The 20,682-nt window shown below is 49.0% G+C and overlaps 1 protein-coding gene across 11 annotated transcripts in view; it reads right to left on the reverse strand.

The window, feature by feature from the left end:
* Positions 1-3,280: 3,280 nt before the first annotated feature.
* CLIP1 (CAP-Gly domain containing linker protein 1) overlaps positions 3,281-20,682 on the reverse strand; it is a 256,458-nt gene continuing 239,056 nt past the window's right edge. For 9 of the 11 annotated variants that reach the window (XM_068135143.2, XM_068135139.2, XM_068135146.2 and 6 more), the window contains 2 exons: positions 7,786-7,898; positions 3,281-4,683 (listed from right to left, as the gene is read on the reverse strand). In XM_068135143.2, the coding sequence (XP_067991244.2) occupies positions 4,369-4,683; positions 7,786-7,898 (428 nt within the window). In that variant the 3' untranslated portion in view covers positions 3,281-4,368. Of the gene's footprint in view, positions 4,684-7,785; positions 7,899-12,575; positions 12,617-20,682 lie in introns of those variants that run through there. The other 2 variants (XM_068135144.2, XR_013621408.1) reach the window with 2 other exon arrangements.

Below are 20,682 nucleotides of genomic sequence, written 5' to 3' on the forward strand. Positions count from 1 at the left end.
CTGTGAAGGACGAGTTTGTAAATGAGTTAGGAATGTGCACGAACATGATAATCTCTTGAGACACCTGGTCACAGCCCCAGGCTGGAGCACCCCCCTATTGTTTGATAAATGGAACTCACAACAGGGGGGGCTAGCTGGCGCCAGGAAGGCGACCAGTAACGTCAGCGGAGAAGAGATTACGAGTTCAGCGGACAGAGGATTAAGTCGAGTTGGTCCATATAAGCGGGAGCTGCGGCTGGAGTCGAGAGGACTTGCTGCGAGGAGCTCTGACGAACGGGACCATGGCGGAGGAACATCAGCCGAACGAAAAGGACCATGGAAAAGAGTTAATCTCAGCCATTGAACAATGCGGTATTATTTGGTAAATGGAATGAAGTGAATAATAAAAAAGACCTTTTGTAAACCGGAGTCCGGTCATTGGAGTCCTGTGAGTCATACACGAAATTCTTCCACAGCAGGAAGAAGAAGAAGCCGTACCACCAACTTTGTACACTTCTGAAATTGTTTGATTTATTTGTATTCAAACGTCTGGTGATTGTTTTTTGTTTTTTTATGCGAATGTGTACTTGTACATAACTTTCATTAATCAAAAAAGGCTTAGGCACTATCGAGCGATTTTAGAAAAAAAAACGATTTTTTTTTTGTCTAAAACACTCCCATGCATCACTGATGAACCTCTGAAAGTTTGACGAAGATCCGTTCAGCCATCTCCGAGAAAAATGGCGACACACAGACAGACATCTCTCTTATATAGTACATCTCTTATATTGGGCTTCGCCCGCTTCGCTGGGCCCTCCCGGACAAAAAGCCCCTCGGACAGAAACCAAGCCCTGTACAATAATTTAAGAAGGGCGATGTTTACTGAAAATGGTAGTTTCAAAAATGTATTCGTGTACACATAAAATCAGAATCGATATTCTCACAATCATCACAACACACCAGACACGTAGTTAATTAAGCAGTGCTTCCTTGTAAACAATGTTCTTTGTCTTTCCTTGTTCGGATAGGATGTAGAGATTGTTCTCTTGTCCTACCCGACTACATCCTACGTATAGTTGGCCATGGGAGAAGCACGGGGAATGAAGGTTCAGTCCGACCACCTTGAGAGATTGTCCTTGCGCCTTGTTGATGGTCATGGCAAAGCTGAGCCGTACGGGGAATTGGAGCCTTTTGAACTCGAATGGCAGATCAGATGGTATGATTGGTATCCTCGGAATGAAGACCTGTTCCCCGCTATAGTTTCCCCTAAGTATGTTGGCCTCGATTACGTGAGGCATCAACTTTTTGATAGCCAGTCGTGTGCCGTTGCACAGTTTTGGAGGATCGATATTTCTAAGGAGCATGATCGGAGCACCTTCCTTTAGATGGAGTATGTGGGGAGGCACACCCGGAAGCTGTAGCGAATTGAGGAACTCTACTGGGTAATGGACAGTCTCGTGGTCGTTTTGGATTGAGTCGACAGATCGGAGCACCTTCCTTTACATGGAGTATGTGGGGAGGCACACCCGGAGGCTGTAGCGAATTGAGGAACTCTACCCGGTAATGGACAGTCTTGTGGTCGTTTTGGATTGAGTCGACAGATCGGTAAGTTCTTAGATCCCCAGGAATAGTCTGCAGAAGATCCAAATTGATTTTGTCCACTGCATCGTTCTTTGGGCTAGAATTGCCCTTTCACAGAGCCAGGAGCGATTTCGGTAGTTGGCGGGGATGTTGGGGAAGACGTTCGCCTTGAGTTCGTCAGCCGTGGTGACATTGTTGCCGCATGGTGCGATGTCCAGTCCATCTTCAACGCACGTCTCCAAATCTCCGTTTCCGATCTGTAACAGCTTCGCTGTAAAGGCGCCTGCGGCTACATCTCCATGAAGTTTCTCCTACACGCATGTTTGTGCTGAGTTTCAACTTCGTCACTTTTGACCATAGAGGAGATCCCTTTATACAGGAACGAAGTTCATCCCTAATTGTAAATTCATCACTGCAACACTCCACCGATCTGGGCTTTATGGCAGAGTGGCCAGACGGAAGCCTCTCCTCAGTGAAAGACACATGAAAGCCCGCTTGGAGTTTGCAAAAAAGTACCTAAAGGACTCTCAGACTGTGAGAAACGAGATTCTGTGGTCTGACGAAACCAAGATTGAACTGTTTGTCCTCAATTCTAAGCGTCATGTCTGGAGGAAACCAGGCACCGCTCATCACCTGCCCAATACCATCCCAACGGTGAAGCATGGTGGTGGCAGCATCATGTTGTGGGGGTGTTTTTCAGCAGCAGGGACTGGGGGACTGGTCAGGGTTGAGGGAACAATGAACGGAGCAAAGTACAGAGATATCCTTAATGAAAACCTGAAACAGAGCGTGCAGGACCTCAGACTGGGCTGAAGGTTCACCTTCCAACAGGACAATGACCCTAAGCACACAGCCAAGACAACACAGGAGTGGCTTCGGGACAACTCTGTGAAGGTCCTTGAGTGGCCCAGCCAGAGCCCTGACTTGAACCCAATCGAACATCTCTGGAGAGACCTGAAAATGGCTGTCCACCAACGGTCCCCATCCAACCTGACAGAGCTTGAGAAGATCTGCAGAGAAGAATGGCAGAAAATCCCCAAATCCAGGTGTGCAAAGCTTGTCGCATCATACCCAAGAAGACTCGAGGCTGTAATTGCTGCCAAAGGTGCTTCAACTAAGTACTGAGTTAAGGGTATGAATACTTATGTCAATGTGATATTTCAGATTTTTCTTTTTAATAAATTTGCAAAACTTTCTAAAATCCTGTTTTCTCTTTGTCATTATGGGGTATTGAGTGCAGATTGATGAGGGAAAAAATGAATTTAAACGATTTCAGCATAACCCTGCAACATAACAAAATGTGAAAAAAGTGAAGGGGTCTGAATACTTTCTGAATGCACTGTATATGATAAGACATGTAAACCTAGTGCAAGCAAGGTAAACATGTATAGGTAAAGCAAAATACGATAAGTATAACACTTGAATAGTGAGGTTTCATTTCCCTGTTGACCAACTGGACACAGCTGTGAATGTGGATGTTACGATGTGGACCCTGAGGTTGTGGGATGACTTGTAATAACCAAACCCACCAGGGGCAGCGCTACGCAATACACATTAACTTAGAGAGAAGTGACTGTACCTTCTGAAGACCCAGGACCATTAACTTCTTCCCCACCTAAAACATTCCTGTTCACCTCCAAAAGACAACCAGCAGTTTTCATCTCATTCCGTTCAGTGGTTCAGGAGTGCATACAAGTCAAAGAAACACGCAAACAAACTCTTCTCGAATTATATATAGTGTGATTTTAATAAACTCCTGTTACTCTCATTACATTTGAATAATGCAAATTGTTAAGCACAAATCATATGATGTGACTTCCGTAGCACAGGTAAAAGTTTGTGGCACGGAAAACACTCGACAGCACTTACACCTGCATTCTGTACAATTTAGCTTCTGTGTTCCGAGTTACGGAAGACTTGCTCTTCTCTAGATCAGCCAAAGTTGAGGGATTTATCGTTGTGTTTGCCAATTTATTATGTTGCATTAGTTACCACAGCGTCTTCCTACGGCTTGTTTCCTGTTATAAATTATTATTCCTCAGGTTCTCGGACTCTTCCAGTACCAAAGGAGCGTTCGAGGTCGTCGTGTGACGTCGTGACTCTAACCCTAACACATAGTAATACACCCGACCTTCAATGATTTTTCAACCGACTTGTTGCGATTCGTACTTATTGTCAGGCCATATACCACCTGTTTGGCCTGACGAAGGCATATGGCAACTGAACGATCAGTTGATCAGGATGTAGTTTAAAATCGCAGCACATGATTTGGTACGGCTTGGCCAATCGATTAAGATCTGTCACGTGACTGTCGGCACGATACCCGCTCGTAACGGTAACCTCACCTTCAGCCTTAAACGGTAACACGAATTTGGATCTGGGAGCCGGCACGAGGCTAACGGTATGAAAGGCGATCGTGGCCTTCAACGACTCGTTCTTCCGTCTGGAGTTATCCGGGCCGACGGCCGTTCCTCTAAAACTCGTTCTCTCTCTCAAATCCAAAGCAATTCCGGCATTTCGAGGAAATGAGAAGTTTCATCTAAGTTACCCGGAGAAAATGACGACCTGTCCACAGGAAGAAGTCAATCATTGAGCATTTAAAATGTTATAATATATGGAATGTTGGTCCATATTTTGCCTCCTACCTGTACATGCAGAAAAATTAGTGCAAAAGCAATATTTAGTTCTCATGAGACTTTTGGCCTTTGGCCAATTATGCCTTTCAAATTAATCTTTACTTTACCTAGAAGCATGTGAGCACGCTTTCTCTATTCTCGTTTAAACATGAAGATAACATGTTTTTTGGCATTACGGCCGATAAAATGCCGCACTGAAAGGTAAGTGTGTGATATGTGGGGACAAAGCCTGAGGACAAGCAGGCCTAGCAGGTCCGGTGAAGCTCAAAATGTCGGGTCGTCTTCGCATTCTGTTGTCCAGTGGCCGAACACCTCGCACACCTCGCAGTAAGGCCTGGGAGCCCGTCGGCGAGGAGTAGGGCACCTTTGGTCGTTCGGGAGGGGCGAAGCCGACCGGACAGGTGGCGGCACCTCTTGGCATTGAACCGTCTCGTGCAGGTTGAGGACACCGCACAGGCCGCCAAACGTTTGCTTCTCCGGAGTTTTGCTAAAGACAAAGGCGGGACAAGGTTGATAATAACATTCTCATTGGTATATTACGTGCAAATGCGAATCTCGGGCAATAAAAACAACAAGTTAACGACAACATTTTTAAAGTCGACTAATTCAGGACGACAGGCCGAAGATTATATACCTAAAATAAAAAGGCCCGTCCTCCATCCTATGACTGAATATTTTATTTTATCCGAGCACCTCTCTGCTCCTATTTTCCCCGAGGGATTACATATGTGGAGCACAAACGACAAAACAAACGCAGAACAGCTTCGTTGGCATCCATTGCAAACTCCATAAGGTGGGAGGCCTAACTGGTATCTGTCAACATCAAAACTTGTCGTCAAATTATTCATAAACAAAGGAAGTACAAAAAAAAATGATAAAGACCTGAAGAATTCAGCAAAGTGGTGAAATGTTCAGAGGTCATATCAAATCAAAAGAAAACTTTTAACTCCGCATAGAGCTATGAGATTTATACCAGGCCTAGCTAGACTAAGCTATGCGGAGAGGCTGAAGGAGACGGGACTTCATACATTACAAAGGAGGTGATTTGATAAAGACGTTTACAATAATGAAGGTTGGAGATCAAATCAGGACAGAAAAGTTGTAATTTTTAAAAAACTCATCTCCAATTTCTGTCCACGCAGAATCATCACCATCAATTCCATCTTAGTGTTGCCCCCATTCTCTTGATACGGAATACCTGTGTTTCATGTGTTTGTTAATCTTCATAATTAAAACGTAAATCCTGCAACTGTTCAACAATTTTCAAAATCAAATCTTCTCTCACTTCTGATGTCTTTGTTGTATTTGACAATAAATATTTGTCTCTGAAATGCTTCTACTTTTGCACGTGAGGTGTTAAATTTCTTCTTCGCCGTTTCTTTTAAAATATTCTGAATAATTATTTTTATTTTCTCTTTCCCATCACACCTTTATATCTTGTAGCCTTCTAGTCTTGTCCTCAAATCGATCTCCTCAAATCAAGTCTCATTTACTGAACTACATAATACCAGCCAGTTGCCTGGGCCCACACGTGATTCTAACCGGGGTAGGGATGGAGCTGGCAAAAATGCAAATGGCGTCCTTCTGTCATCGACCGACAAGCTGGGAGCATCAATTCCCATTTATTGGCACATCCGATGGAATTTAAATGCTGTAATGGCAGCGAGGTGCTCCATTTGAAACTGTTTGTTCAATATATGTAGCTTTTTGATGGCGAATACAAACAAACATCAACAACATGCATTTTAAGGCCATTTTCCCTGCTAGAGCGGGGTTAACCTTGCGGTCCCCATGACGATCTTCTCCATTTTGCCCTATTTTCTGCATCTCTCCTTGTTAACCCCCTTGCCCGCATTTCTTCTTCCACCATCTTTAGCCAAGTCTTTCTCGGTCTTCCCCGTCCTCTACTTCCTTCTACATTAATTTCCATCACTCTTCTCAACCAGTCACTTTCATCCTTCCTCAACACATGACCAAACCATCTCAACATGTTCCTTTTCACAGCATCAATCACAGGCTCTATTCCCATCATCTTTCGCAATTCATCATTTGTCTTCCTCTCTCTCAGCGACACTCTGCACATCCACCGAACCATTCGCATTTCCACCATTTCCAGCCTTTGTTGCTGCTCTACATTCATTACCCATGTCTCGCTCCCATAAATCATAACACTTCTCACAGATGCAGCATACACCTTTCCCTTCAGCTTCAATGACACTCCCCTCCTCGTCAGCACGCCACTCAGTTCCCGAAACTTCTTCCATGCACATCTCACACGAGCAACCGTTGCCGAGTCCGATCCACCTTCTCCATTCAGCATGTCTCCGAGGTAGCAAAATGTTTTCACACCTTCCAGCTTCACGCCGTCTCCAAGATCCAACTCAACATTTCCTCCATCTGCACCTCCCTCTGTGCACACCTTACATTTGAATGTAGCTGCCACACTGGTTAATGCTCCTCTCAGACCACTACATTTTTGATGAACCCACTCAGCGCACATTGTACATTGAATGGAGTTCACTCCGACACCCTTCCTGCACACAGCACAGGGCCACTTCCCAGTTCTTTCCATCTCACCACATGCTTTACCACTTGCCATCACCTTTGTCTTTCCGATATTCACCTTCCGACCTTTTGTCTCCATACATTCCTTCCACTTGTTCATCTTTTCCTTCAGTCCATCCATACTTTCTGCAATCAACACCAGATCATCTGCATACAACAACTCCCACGGTAAACCCTCCTTTACGTTCTGAGCCAGCACCTCCATCACAGCTACAAATAGTAGTGGACTTAGTACCGACCCCTGATGCACTCCCACCTTCACCTCAAACTCACCACTGTTCCCGTCCTTCGTCCTTACAGCTGTGCGCGCTCTTTTGTACATTGCCATCACTACTCTGATCAACCATTCCTCCACTCCTAACTTCCTCAATGCCCATGTCACTACTTCGTGTGGAACCCTATCGAATGCTTTCTGCAGATGAACAAACCCAAGAAACAACTTCCTCCTCTTCTCCATGTACTTCTCCTGCAACTGCCTCACAATAAAGAGCGCGTCTGTCGTTCCTCTTCCTGGAATAAATCATGGTGAATGTGTGAAATAAACTTGTATTGGTGTCAAAACTAGGGATCAATTACAAATTAATAGTAGGAATACTCGTTATCTACTTCAGTTAGCTTCCAGCTATTCCATATGATTATTTAAACTCCTGGTGTTGATATATTTAAAAAAAATTTTAACTTTTCCCTTCCTGGCCTTACCAATCATGTTATCAGGAGCAGTTCCTTCACTTTTGCCTCTCCACCTCCCTTGTGTGGAGTTGTTCGAATTGAACTAACCCTAACCATAACCTGAAAATTCTGAAAACATTTCCTTTACACAAAAATGATTCCCATTACTTCCTTAATGCAAAACCTTCCTGCGTACGTATTGTGATAATACAATCAGCTTAATACGGTTATTGCAAGTGTGGAGTTTGAGCCGTAGGTGAGCACATCATCCACAATACACAAGTTTTCACTTGTAATGTCAACAGTGAAGTTTTTATAAATGATCTTCCGACAGCAAAGAGAGGAATCTACTCACACTGGACTGCCCCCATTGCCCTGAAAGGAAGCTTGCATCAACGTTTCCATTTTGGTTTTGAGTTCTTCGTTTTTGTTCTGCAGACTCGCAATGACGGAATTCAGGGAAAATATCTATACGGGAGGAGAAAGACAAAATATAACGTGAATTTCCAGATTTCCTGTTATTTAAAGTAAAACAATTGTATTATATTTAAACTGAAAAGAAGCCCCTATAATTTGATGACGCTTCAAGAACGATTTCTTCATGTAATTTCATGATCAGCTCAACCTGGTTCATCAAATAAAGAAAATGTGGCAAAACATCCCACAAAGAGTCTACAATGGATAAGATTCTCAGAAACCATGATAAAGCATTATAACGCGCAATAATCAGGTCATCAAATCATTTCCTATATGGATAAGAGTCGCGATCGAAGGAAAATCCAAAAACACAGTCAAAGTTGGAGCATGAAAGGCATTTTAAGGCCCATCAAGTCGTGGACAATGAAGAACGAAGATCAAATCATTTCTTCCTCTTGCAGGAAGTCACGATCAACCAGAATAGTGACATTCACACAAGGAAACCATCTTATTTTTCGACTCAGGAAGTTGGTGCTCGCAATAATATTCACATACCTTCACACACAGCAGCACAGGTCGGCATCCAATGAGAAGCTGAATTTATTATTTACAAAAACTGAAATTGTTAACGATTTGCTGCGATTTGTTCATTAAAAAGTGAATATTGCACTTCCACAAGCCTCGATTCCACAACTTCCGGTGTAACAATACAATCTACGAACGTGCCTCACAAGCTGCTTGTGTGTGCCGCAATTTACCACCTGACATGGCATTTCCAAAAAGGAAAATCAAACGCATTGCCAGGTGACGACTCAGTCTGTGTCCTATTTCTGACACGTTGTCAGGATTTAGTGGAGATAACAACCATTCGCTTGTGCACGGGTCGATGTGACCAGCCACGGGAATGAAACCCACACCAATGGAGTGAAAAAATGTCTTTAACCACCTGTTCAAATGGCCATTCTGCTTTGGAATTTGGAAATGCATCTTTCAACAAATATCTGAAATTACGACAGAAAGCCAACATCGACGTGATGGACAGCACCCCGGACATTGAAAGAAAATGCCTGAACGTGCTGATGAGCCCGGATAAACAAACACACAATCCAACATCGTAAGGCCATTAAAGACATGGATCTTCTCTATCGGCTTCATCACATCATCAGGTGCTGCGGAGGATTGCCTGCAAGTGGTGGCACCGATCTTAAAGAGGAAAAGATTGTCATTGGAAAACCCAAGGAACTGGCACTCCAAAAGAAGACAAACAGTCCTCAACCATCCTCAATCTCCCAAAAGAGATTGGTAGGCCCAGGCGATGGCACAGAGCCATGCTCCCAGAGAACGTTGTTCATTTTTTTTAAATCCTGGAGACCCATAGATAATCCAGCCTGCCAGGCTCTTCTTCTCCATACTGGGGGATGTAGACCTCAATCCTGGACCACATATGTAGATGCCCAACATGCAACACAGCCATCACCAGAAGACATTACTCACGGAAATGCAACTGCTGCCAGAATTGGCTACATCTAATATGCACTACACTCACTTACCACCATCTATTAACAAACATATCCGCTGTTAACAGAAAGAAACCAATATCCTCAATAAACAGAAGGATCACCAGAACGTTAAAAATAAACGAATCGATGATCGATTTCCTAGCTCCCTCCAAACCTTTACAGGTTCAACCAGTTTTGTACGTCGACGAATTGAGGACAATATGTCAAAGACTAGAATGGTACTCGGTAGATCGCATACCTCCGCCAGGCTGACCACATTATGTTTTGTATCCCACCGATAGGCCAGATCTGGATCCCGACCTGAATCAAAATCAAATTGGATTGTTCTTGTTACTCCACAAACCCATCCACCAAGTTTCGTCCAAATCCGTCCATAAACCTTTGAGATATTTTGTCCACAGACAAACAGACAGACAAACATACAGGGGTGAAAAACAACCTCTGCCCACCTTAGGTGGGTGGGCGGAGGTAAATAAATACCACAAAGAAAAAGGCTCGTCCTCCATCCCATTAGTAAATATTCTTTCATTTTATGAAAGCACCTCCATGTCCTGTTTTCACGTGGTATTACATACCTCAAGCACAAACTATAAACAAACACACAACATAGAACAAGGCACCTGCATACTCCATAAAGAGGGAGGCTTACCTGACTGTTCTCAACATCTCTACTGCTTGTCAAATCATTCATAAACAAAGGACTACAAACAAAATAAATGATAAAGACTGAAGAATTGAACAAGGTTGTGAAATTTTCACAGAGCCCTTAACAAATCAAAAGAAACCTTTTATCAAAAAGGAATCTTATGTGCAGTATGTATTACTTGTGAATGTTTGCAGCTGCAGAGGAACCCAGGTAGGATTTGAAACAGCAAAGGCATTACCTTTGTGTGGCCTTTCTTTGGCTAGAAGAGCATGGGAGTTAATTAATTTGATAGTCTGAGCCACCTGGGGTAGTTTATTAGGTGAGAGCCGTTTGGTTATTCCATCCAGTTACGGGTGAGAGACGTGATTGGGTTTTGTTTCATATATATATATTTGTAGATAAATAATCCCTCTGCATTCCTTATTCCCACAATTGCTTGTTATTCATACATATCGTGATAGGAGTTACACCGAGCACGTCGACAGGTAAATAACCCTTCAACAAAATAACCCACATTAGAGCAAAAATTGATTTCTTCAAACAGGAGTTGAGAAATCGCAAGTTTACCATCAAGATCAAAAAGCTCCAATGATATTGTTACTGATCGCGGTTTAGATGTTACTTTGCCGAGCGAAGGCTCCGCGACCGAACAGTTATTCCCCGACTAGAACCCGATTCCACCCAAACGTTGGCCGGATCGCACCGCAGCTATTCAATAGGGAAAAGACAAAGGCGACACGGATGTGAATAAGAAGAAGAAGAAGAAGACAAAAAGGTTGGAAATACTACTAAATTTATTCCTACTATTTACATGCTCAAAGTAACCAAGGAGAAGGAAAGATAATAAAATAATATACAGAAGAATCAGAGACACAGTGCAATTATTAGCTTATACAGACTTAATTAACCCAGGGGCAAGACACACAGAACAAACTCACGTACACAAGAAGGGTGGAGGAAAGGAATGAATGCTGGAAGGAGGAATGGGAAGGTTCAGCTGGGGCAGATGGTTCGGGTTTGATCCCGCACGGGACGTCGGCTGGACCTCGACGGCCACCGATGCCACCGCTATCTGGTCCCCGCGGGGTAACGGGTTGAAGCTGCCTGGTGGAGTCAACGCTGCTTGTGGAGCCAAAGCTGCTTCTCTGGCTCACCTCAGGGCGCGTCTGCCGTCTCTGGCGCAACTGCTGGTAATTGACCTGGAACCTTCTCTCTCTTGGCCCTGGTGTCTCCTCACCATCGACAACTCAACGTCAACCAACGCAACCACTGACCACTCGACGCCACCACTTCTCACCACCACCGACTTCTTACCACCGCAACCAATGCAACCCCTGACCCTCCTCTGACGACCAACTCACGACTCACTCTGGTTCTGACTGACTCACTCACGCCACTTGCGCGCGCGCCTTTATAGCGCCTCCAGCGATCAAGCCGCCGGCCTTCAGGACACGCCCATCGGTGTGCTCACCTCGGCCCTGGTTGGTCACGCGACCCTCTCGCTCCGCCCTTGATGACGACGGGCGGGCACGCCCCTCTTCCCCTCTATGACGAGGTGGAGACACGCCTTTCTTCTCCGACCCTGCCTCGTGGTCAATGGCGGTTATTGGAAGGGAGGTAATTGGCAATCGAGGGTTGGCAATCACGAGAGGGGATGTAATTGGAAATGGAGATTTTGGGGATGGGAATGAAAGGGGATCTATTCTCTTTCACTGGTGCAATGGAGTACTTCAATTAATGGGAGACACAGCCTTACCCTAGAACACAGAATAAGAGATAACTATCAAACAGGGGTATTCTATTATTTGGCTGACGTGTATGCTTGTGGACTAATTATGGGATGCCCTTTCACCTTTACACAGCTCCGGAGCTGAGGCAGGGGGGCGCAGAATAAACAATAATAATAATTTACACAATCAAAAAAAATATACAGTCCTCATATCCGCAACAATATTGTCAAAATGTAGGCCTCACCTTGTTTTACACACAACAGTAAACCTGCACTTTCTCAAGTCTTATTGATGAAAATCCATCAATGAAAACGATTTACGAACCTCGACCATTATTCTCTTCCTGCTGCAAGTACGCACAACATTGACTGGTACTATTACCTTCATTATACACCTAAAACATGTAAATATCACCGTATGAAGTGTTATCTTCACTCCACAATTTTGCCAACAGTTACCATGGGTTTTCAAATGGATATAAAGGAATTAAGCAATTTTGTGATCGGCCAATTGAATCCACAAGCACGAGAAGTTGTTTCCATTCACTTTTAGAGCCTGCATTCCTTCCTTTGTATTTTCCTCCAAGGTTGCTCCTCGAAAACCTTCAGAGGGAAATGGTGAAAGAAATGCAAAACGACTTTTACGACTCCACTGTTTTTAATCACCCGATATGAGGACCAATCAGAGAGGATAAGAAATGGTCCTTTCTGGCACTCTCCTTGTGGATGTTGGAGTCGTGCCCCACTCGTCTCAGAAAAATCCCATCGCAACAAACAACACATTTTCAGCCAAAACACAAGCAACAGGAACTTTCAGCTACGGCATGCATTACCTGGCTTTCAGACGCCTCCGAGTTTGGCGAGGCAGCAACACCTAGCAACAGGACAGGGTCACAATCAGCCAAGCCACGAGACAAAAGCAAAGCACGAGACAAAGCACTTGCAAGACAAGATTGGGGTCTCCGATTGGCTGACGTTGCGGCTTTTTTTCCTCTCTCTAAAAGAGCACGGCTCATGGAAGATGAAGGTGAAATTGACAGTGGAGTAGCGGAACAACAATTTGACCCAATCACCCAAAGAATAAATGAACTGGAATGGAGGAGAGAGATGGGGCAGGAGGAAACTGAAATCATCAACTAAGAGGGTTGGGTTAGGAAGGGTTAATGGGGACAATAATTATCATGCGTCAGTATGGGGGATGACATGAGGGGGCGGGGTACTGCCTGCTTGAAGTTCTGGAGGGAAGAGAGGGAAAGAACGGCCTCTGCAAGGCGGTTACAGAGACGGGAGAGCGAAGAACAGCCAGGTTTTTGTAAGTTCAACCAGGATAGGGTTGCTGGAAGAACGCGAGCACCCTGGAGTCGCTGGAGAGGGTGAAGAACTGAGTGAATAGAGGAAGCAATGTCGGAGAAGACGTGGTAAAAAGCAAAAATAGCGGGACCTCCAAACTACCTGTGATGGAAACGCAAAAGATTCCGATGATGATGAGAGCTTTTAGATTCCACAGAATTCATGAGTGGCAGATGTGATGCTCGGGTGTCAGCCTATAGGGGAGAGCAGTACTGCACCACATTGAGCTACAGACAAAGGCCTGGTAGATTGTGAGCAGCTCTGATTTTCCGAGGAAGGACTTGGTTCGACACAAGATGCCCAGTCTTACCTGGCTTTGAAGGCGAGCCTTGTTATGTAGTCGGCCCAGGAAAGGTCATGGCTGATGGTGAGGCCTAAAAGTTCAAGGGACTGAACCTCTTCCAGCTTTCAACCATGGAAATAGACAGTTCGGTTAGTTTGACAATCATCCAGGAGCGACAGTGTGAGACGGTGAGGTTTTCAGGATTGAAGGACACGTTCCATTTATCAGACCAGCATCACATCAATTACAGATCAGCAGAGAGTGCTGCAGCTGCAGTCTGCCTACAGTGCGATGGGGTATTTTATGACAATGTGGAGTTGTCTGCAAAAAGAGACAGGGTTTTGCAAATCATTGGAGAGGTTGTTAGGGTTAGGAGATGATGAACAATAATGAGCCAAAACGCTGCCTTGGGGACTCCCCAGTCTCCACTGGGAGAGGCGAGGAGAGGGCACCATTGATGGCAACACGTTCCCTGCGAAAGTGTGGGAAATCAGAAATCCAGGAATAAAGGCCTTGAATGCAACAGGTAGAGAGCTCAGCAAGCAAAGCAAGATGCCCAACTGCATCGAATGCCCGAGATATGTCCAAGGCGACTGTCCTGGCCTCTTGATTAAGATTTAGGGTCTCCAACCATTGCTGCGAGAGGAGCAGAAGCATCTCCAGTTTTGAGTGACTTGGATGGAATCCAAACTGATGGTCAGAGATCAGTCTGCTGTCCTTTATTCCTCCATATCTCTGTCTATCTCTTCCCTGCTGTTGGTGCCTCCGCCGCCTCATTCCCTTATTTCCATTGCTCTTTTCATTCTGTCATATCCTGGTTTGTTCTGTGTTCTAGCTCCCCCACCAGAAGTACCCGGCGTTGCCAGGCGGGGGAGGAGGAGGGAGGGGGGGGAAAGGGGAGGGGGGAAGTGGAGGGTAGGGTGGGAGGGAGGAGGAGGGGGGGGAGGTGGGAGGGAGGAGGAGATGGGGAGGGGAGGGGGGGATGGAAGATGGGAGGAAATGGGGGAGGGGGGAAGGGGGAGGAAGGGGGGAAGGGGAGGGGATGAGGGAGGGGGAGGCAGGGGAGGGGAGGGGGAGGCAGGAGAGGAAGGGGGTTCATATATATGCTGGTGGGTGAATGGGGTGAATGTGGCATTCATCACGTTTCTGAGGTAAGTGTGATGCTGATCAGGAAGAAGAAGAAGAAACTGTACCACCAACTTTGTACACTTCCGGAATTGTTTGATTTATTTGGCATGGCAAAAGGCAAAAGGCCCTTCCATTTCAAGGCATGGCAAAACTGACAGGTGGACGACATGGAGCCGATATCAACGTTTGAGGAGTAGTCAGTGTCGGATTGTAACTGAATGCAGCCGTCTCCCATGCAATGGCCGGCTGCCGTCTGCCTGATGGTTGCCAGTTGTTGAGTCGTTTTTGGCGCTGTTCTTCTGTCTCCTGCTGTCTGGCCCTCGCCACGTTGTTGATTGGCGTTTGGACGTGCATCTGTCTCATCTTCTGTCTCTCGCTGTCTGAATCTAGAGACACGTTCTTGATTGGCTTGTCGACGGTGAAAAGTATCTTCATCGGTTTCATTGAGTCTCCGATCAGCGATTTCCTTGCTCTGGAGGTTGAACGCAACAAATAGTCTTTTCTTCGGTGGCATTGCCTTTATCATAGTCAGTCTTCCATGTGTGAACTCGTAGACAAATTCAATTTTTTTCACTTTCACGTTTACGTTTACACGTGGTAACCCAACTCGCTCGCCAGATGAAGATCCTGAACGACTCTGCAATGACACAAACGACGTATTGCTAATGCCACGTCGTGGGCGTGGCCAACGTGGCCTCATGCTCCCAGGTGATTGGCTAACTCGCTCGCTCGCCTGACGAAGATCCTGAGCGAGCCATAAAAGGTAACCGATAACATGCAAATTGATGGCGCAGGCAGTGATGTATATATGGGGCTGGGGTCCAGTGCCTTCTTCCTTGCAAACATGAAAATTGTCACGTGATCGCTCTGAGCTGTGGCAGAGGCAGAGGCTGTAATGTTCAGAACCCAATCGGAAATGCGCTAAGTTATGGCTAACAATATGGATCTAAAGATGAAAGAAAAGAAAACTCGGCCTCGGACAAACCTTGGACAAACCCCCCCCCCCCCCCCCCCCCACACACACAGGAGCCTCGACCCCCGTACATTCGCAGAGAGTGTAAACAGGCAGGGTATCAGGCAACTTGAACTTGGCAGCCTGGCCTGGCTCGTACGTCCAAACTTCATCCTTCAGACACTGGTGACCAGGCTGCCGCTGATAATCCCCACATGCAGCCTGCGTGGGAGTATAGCCACTGATCTATAGTATAGCAGGCAGCGTGGAGTCTGGCGGCGAGGATGGAACATCACGTGATCGCTCTGAGCGAATCATCGAGCTGCTCTGGCACAGGCTGAGATCAGTGTATAATGGTCCTCGCTGAAATGCGCTAAGTTAAATATGAATAAACAAGCGTTACGCCTCGGTCCCCCGTCGTTGAAGTGATGTGAGTTGACAAAGTGGAAGACGCAGAAAACATGGAAGAGTCGATAATATTTGCGAGTGGGTTGGAGGCACACCCACACACCAGATTAGAAGTTAGTAGTTCGTTTATTTTTCAAGATATTCCGCTCACAGGTTCAGACATATATGGTGGCGGCCATCTTGGATTTTGACGTGGCGACCTAATTTTCAATAGCGTTCTTCCTTATGCCGAGATACACCCACACACCAAATTAGAATTCGGTCCTTCGCTTACGCACGCACACACGCACAGAGTGGAAAACCATAGTCCCCCTTTCGCTCTGTGGTGCGACGAGGGACAAAAATATGGATCTCGTCATCGGAGGTCATTTTTAGGTAGGCCATGTCCTTCCCAGGCCCAATGGCCATGTCTATGTCTATGCCAAAAATCAAGTACGTGAGCCTCTCTGTTTAGGAGTCTATAGGTAACACACACATACACACACACACACCTCGTTTTTTCATTTCTGTTCCTCACAATTCCATCTCTCTCTTTTATACACACACACACACACACACACACACACACACACACACACACACACACACACACACACACACACACACACACACACACAATTAATACTACAGTATCGGTTGTTCCTAAACTTAAATATAAATAATTTAAAGGATTGCTGTAAATGATGTTAAATTCACAACATCCCATATTCAACTTTATTTAAATTGTAAACCTCAAACATAGTTTCTCCACCTAAAGCAAGAACGTTAACCCGTAAGCAATTGACTAGTTCCCGACTGCATGGATCATCAGCTGGGCACCGTTCTTCCTCGAGGTTTCGATCCTTTCAGCCCAGGACCTCTCCAAACGGTGGATCCACAACCTCGATCCACATCCACATCAGTAGATGGTACATCAGTAGATCCACAACCTCAGTTGCGTCCAGGCAGTCAGTCAACCCATCAATGCAACATCACTAATTCTAACTTTACTCGCAATAGGATTTAATGTATTATTGTAGCGGCTACCGCTGGGTTTTCACAATCGCCTTGCACCTATCAAGGACGCGGAGCGATCACCATGCCGGGCTCGTCCAGGACGCCCGGGCAGGCCCGCGCTCAACTTGCCAGGCCTCGGTCGGGACGCCCGGGCCTGCCCGGGCAGGCTCGCCCTCAACTTGCCAGGCCGCAGCCAGGATGCTGGGCCACGCCCCCTCTCGCCTTTCCTGGGCAAACGCTCCGGGATAATATGTATATATATTGCTGCCCGATAAACGGGCTTTTCAGAGTGCCTGAGTGTTTGGTTTGATTAAAGCAACTCGGATGAATTCCAGCTTTTTGTCGCGTCCATTCTTCCGATCGACGTGGGAGCCCCAGCTCCTTCATTGGTGACCTACCGACATGGGCACGGCAGTCGCCCTTAAACTGCCTACCTTCTGGGAGGCTCACGCGGCGGTTTGGTTCGCACAGGCGGATTCCCTGTTCGCCCTGCGAGGCATCACGGCCGACGACACCCGCTTCCACCATGTGGTAGCAGCGCTCGGTTCGGCCACCGTGGCCAGCGCACTGAGCCTCCTCGAGAGCCCGCCAGCCGCTGACAAATACGGCGCGATTAAGAAGCTTCTCCTCGACGCTTTCGCCCTCCCATCGGCGGAACGCGCACGGCGCCTGCTCGACCTGCCCGAGCTCGGCGACACGCGCCCTTCCGAGCGAATGGACTACATGCTTACACTGCTCGGCGAGCACTCTCCGGCATTCCTGTTCCGGGAGCTGTTCCTCCGTCAGCTGCCTAACCCGGTACGCCTCGCCCTGGCAAGCACGACGATCACAGATCCCCGGGCCCTTGCCAGAGAAGCCGACAAGATCTCCGCCGCAGGACAGCGCATCGCAGCGGCGACATGGGACCCACCGCCGTCCGACGCAACACCCATGGCGCCCGAGCACCTGGCACGGTCGACGACCGAACTGCCGACGCAATTGGCGGCCGCTACACCGAGCCGACCACCTCCAGCACGACGACCGGAACCTCCACCTGACCAAGCGTGGTGTTACTATCATGCCAGGTTCGGACAGAAGGCCCGGACATGCCGACCCCCGTGCACCTTCGGCAGGCCGGGAAACGGCCGGGCCGGCGTTCATTACCAGCCATGAGCGCCAGCCACACGGGCAACTTACTGTTCATCACGGATAAAGCGTCCGGACGGCGCTTCCTGTGCGACACCGGCGCCCAACTGAGCGTCATACACGCCTCTGACCAGGACAGGCAATCCGCGGTTTGCGGCCCCTCCTTGGTTGCGGCCAACGGATCGACCATCCGCACCTTCGGCCCGCGCAACGTCACCCTCTGCTTCGGCGGCCAATGCTTTGCTCGGACGTTTGTAACCGCAAACGTGCCCATGGCTCTGCTAGGCGCCGACTTCCTCTGCGCACACGGACTGCTGGTGGACGTCCAACGGCGTCGTTTAATCAAAGCCGAAACCTTCAGCTCCCTGGTATGCACATTGAGCAGCTCCGCGCCGACCGAGCTGGCATGCGCCGTCCCGGCGGCGAACGAGTTTGCTCGCCTGCTCATGGAGTTCCCGGCCCTCACGCGGCTGACGTTTTCGGCCGTCGCAGTACGGCATGGGATCGAGCACCACATACCAACCACGGGCCCGCCGGTCTACGCCAGGGCCCGCCGCCTCGACCCAGCCAAGCTCGCCATGGCGAAGGCCGAATTCGACGCGTTGGAGCACCTCGGCATCGTGCGGCGCTCCGATAGCGCGTGGGCCTCGCCACTGCACATCGTGCCAAAGCCGGGGGGTGGATGGCGCCCGTGTGGCGACTACCGCCGTCTCAATGACGCTACCACCCCCGACAGGTACCCGATCCCGCATATCCAAGACTTCTCCGCCCGTCTGGCGGGACGGGTCATTTTTTCGAAAATTGATCTCATACGGGGATATCACCAGGTACCTGACAGGGCGGCCGACATCCCTAAAACGGCAGTCATCACGCCGTTCGGCTTATTCGAATTCTTGCGGATGCCGTTTGGTCTCAAGAACGCGGCTCAGGCGTTCCAGCGCTTGATGGACGGCGTGCTGCGTGACCTGCCGTTCCTTTTCGTTTACCTGGACGACATCCTCGTCGCCAGCACGTCCCGGGCCGACCACCTCCTCCACCTCCGAACACTGTTCGGGCACCTCAGCGAGCACGGCCTCATCGTCAACCCGGCCAAATGCCACTTCGGCACGACGGCCGTTGATTTTTTGGGCCACCACATCACCAAGAACGGGGCTGTGCCGCTGCCAACCAAGGTCGAGGCCATCACCACGTTCCCGCGTCCCCGCACCATAAAGGCCCTGCAGGAATTCCTGGGAATGGTGAATTTTTATCACCGCTTCGTGCCCCGCGCTGCTCAACTCATGCGGCCCCTCTACGAAGCCCTCCGGGGCAAGCCGGCCAAGCACGACATCGCCTGGTCCGCAGCAATGGATGCGGCCTTCCAAAGCTCAAAGCGGGCCCTCGCCGACGCAACACTGCTCGCTCACCCGGTGCTCAACGCTCCCATCGCCCTCACCACGGATGCCTCCGACTACGCGGTGGGCGCCGTACATGAGCAATGGGTTAACGGGGTTTGGCAGCCACTCGCTTTTTTCAGCCGGCAGCTCCGGCCGAACGAGCTCAAATACAGCACGTTTGACCGGGAGCTCCTCGGTCTACACCTGGCCGTCCGCCATTTCCGCCACCTCCTGGAGGGCCGACCTTTCACGGCGTTCGTCGACCACAAGCCGTTGGTTTACGCCATGGCCAAGGTCACGGAGCCGTGGTCGGCCCGCCAACAGCGCCACCTCTCCGCCGTGTCGGAGTTTACCACGGACATCCGGCACGTCGCCGGCAAAAACAACGCCGTGGCCGACTGTCTTTCCCGGGCCAGCGCGAACGCGGTCCACCTGGGCGTGGACTTTGCGCTTATGGCGGCGGACCAAACCACCGACACCACGGTGCAAGCCCTCTGGGCGGCGGACACGGGCCTCCGCCTGGCCGACATCCCCTTCGCGGACACTGTCCTGCTCTGCGACGTCTCCCAAGGCCAGCCTCGCCCCATCGTGCCCGTCACCTGGCAACGCCGCATCTTCGCCTCCCTCCACGGCCTTTCCCACCCGGGCCGGAAAGCTTCCCAGAAGCTGGTGTCAGCGCGATTCGTCTGGCACGGCCTTCGTCGGGACGTCCGCGATTGGACCAGCACCTGCACGGCCTGCCAACGGGCCAAGGTCCACCGACACACCCAGGCCCCGCTGGCACCTTTCACCGTGCCCGAACGACGTTTCGACCACGTCAACGTGGATCTGGTGGGCCCCCTCCCCCCGTCACGGGGGTTCACACACCTGCTCACCATGGTGGACAGGACCACCAGGTGGCCGGAGGCCGTTCCCCTCGTCTCCACCACCACCGCCGACGTGGCGCAGGCTTTCATCGCCACCTGGGTCGCCCGCTTCGGCGCACATCTCGTCAGACCGCGGACCACAGTTCACCTCCGAGCTGTGGGGCACGGTCGCCCGCAACCTGGGGGTCAAGCTCCACCGTACTACGGCCTACCACCCCCAAGCAAACAGGTTGTGTGAGCGATTCCACCGCTCCATGAAGGCCGCGCTCATGGCCGGCCTTCAAGACGGCGGTTGGGCCGACCGGCTGCCGTGGGTCCTTTTGGGCCTCCGCACGGCCCCCAAGTAGGACCTCCAGGCATCCACCGCCGAGCTTGTCTATGGCCAGGCGCTACGCGTCCCGGGCGAATTCGTGCCCGACGCTACCAGTCCCTGGTCCGCAGCTCACCAGCGCTCGG

This window comes from Myxine glutinosa, chromosome 14 (assembly GCF_964187855.1).
Source record: "Myxine glutinosa chromosome 14, kmMyxGlut1.1, whole genome shotgun sequence".
NCBI classification, from domain to species: Eukaryota; Metazoa; Chordata; class Myxini; order Myxiniformes; family Myxinidae; genus Myxine; species Myxine glutinosa.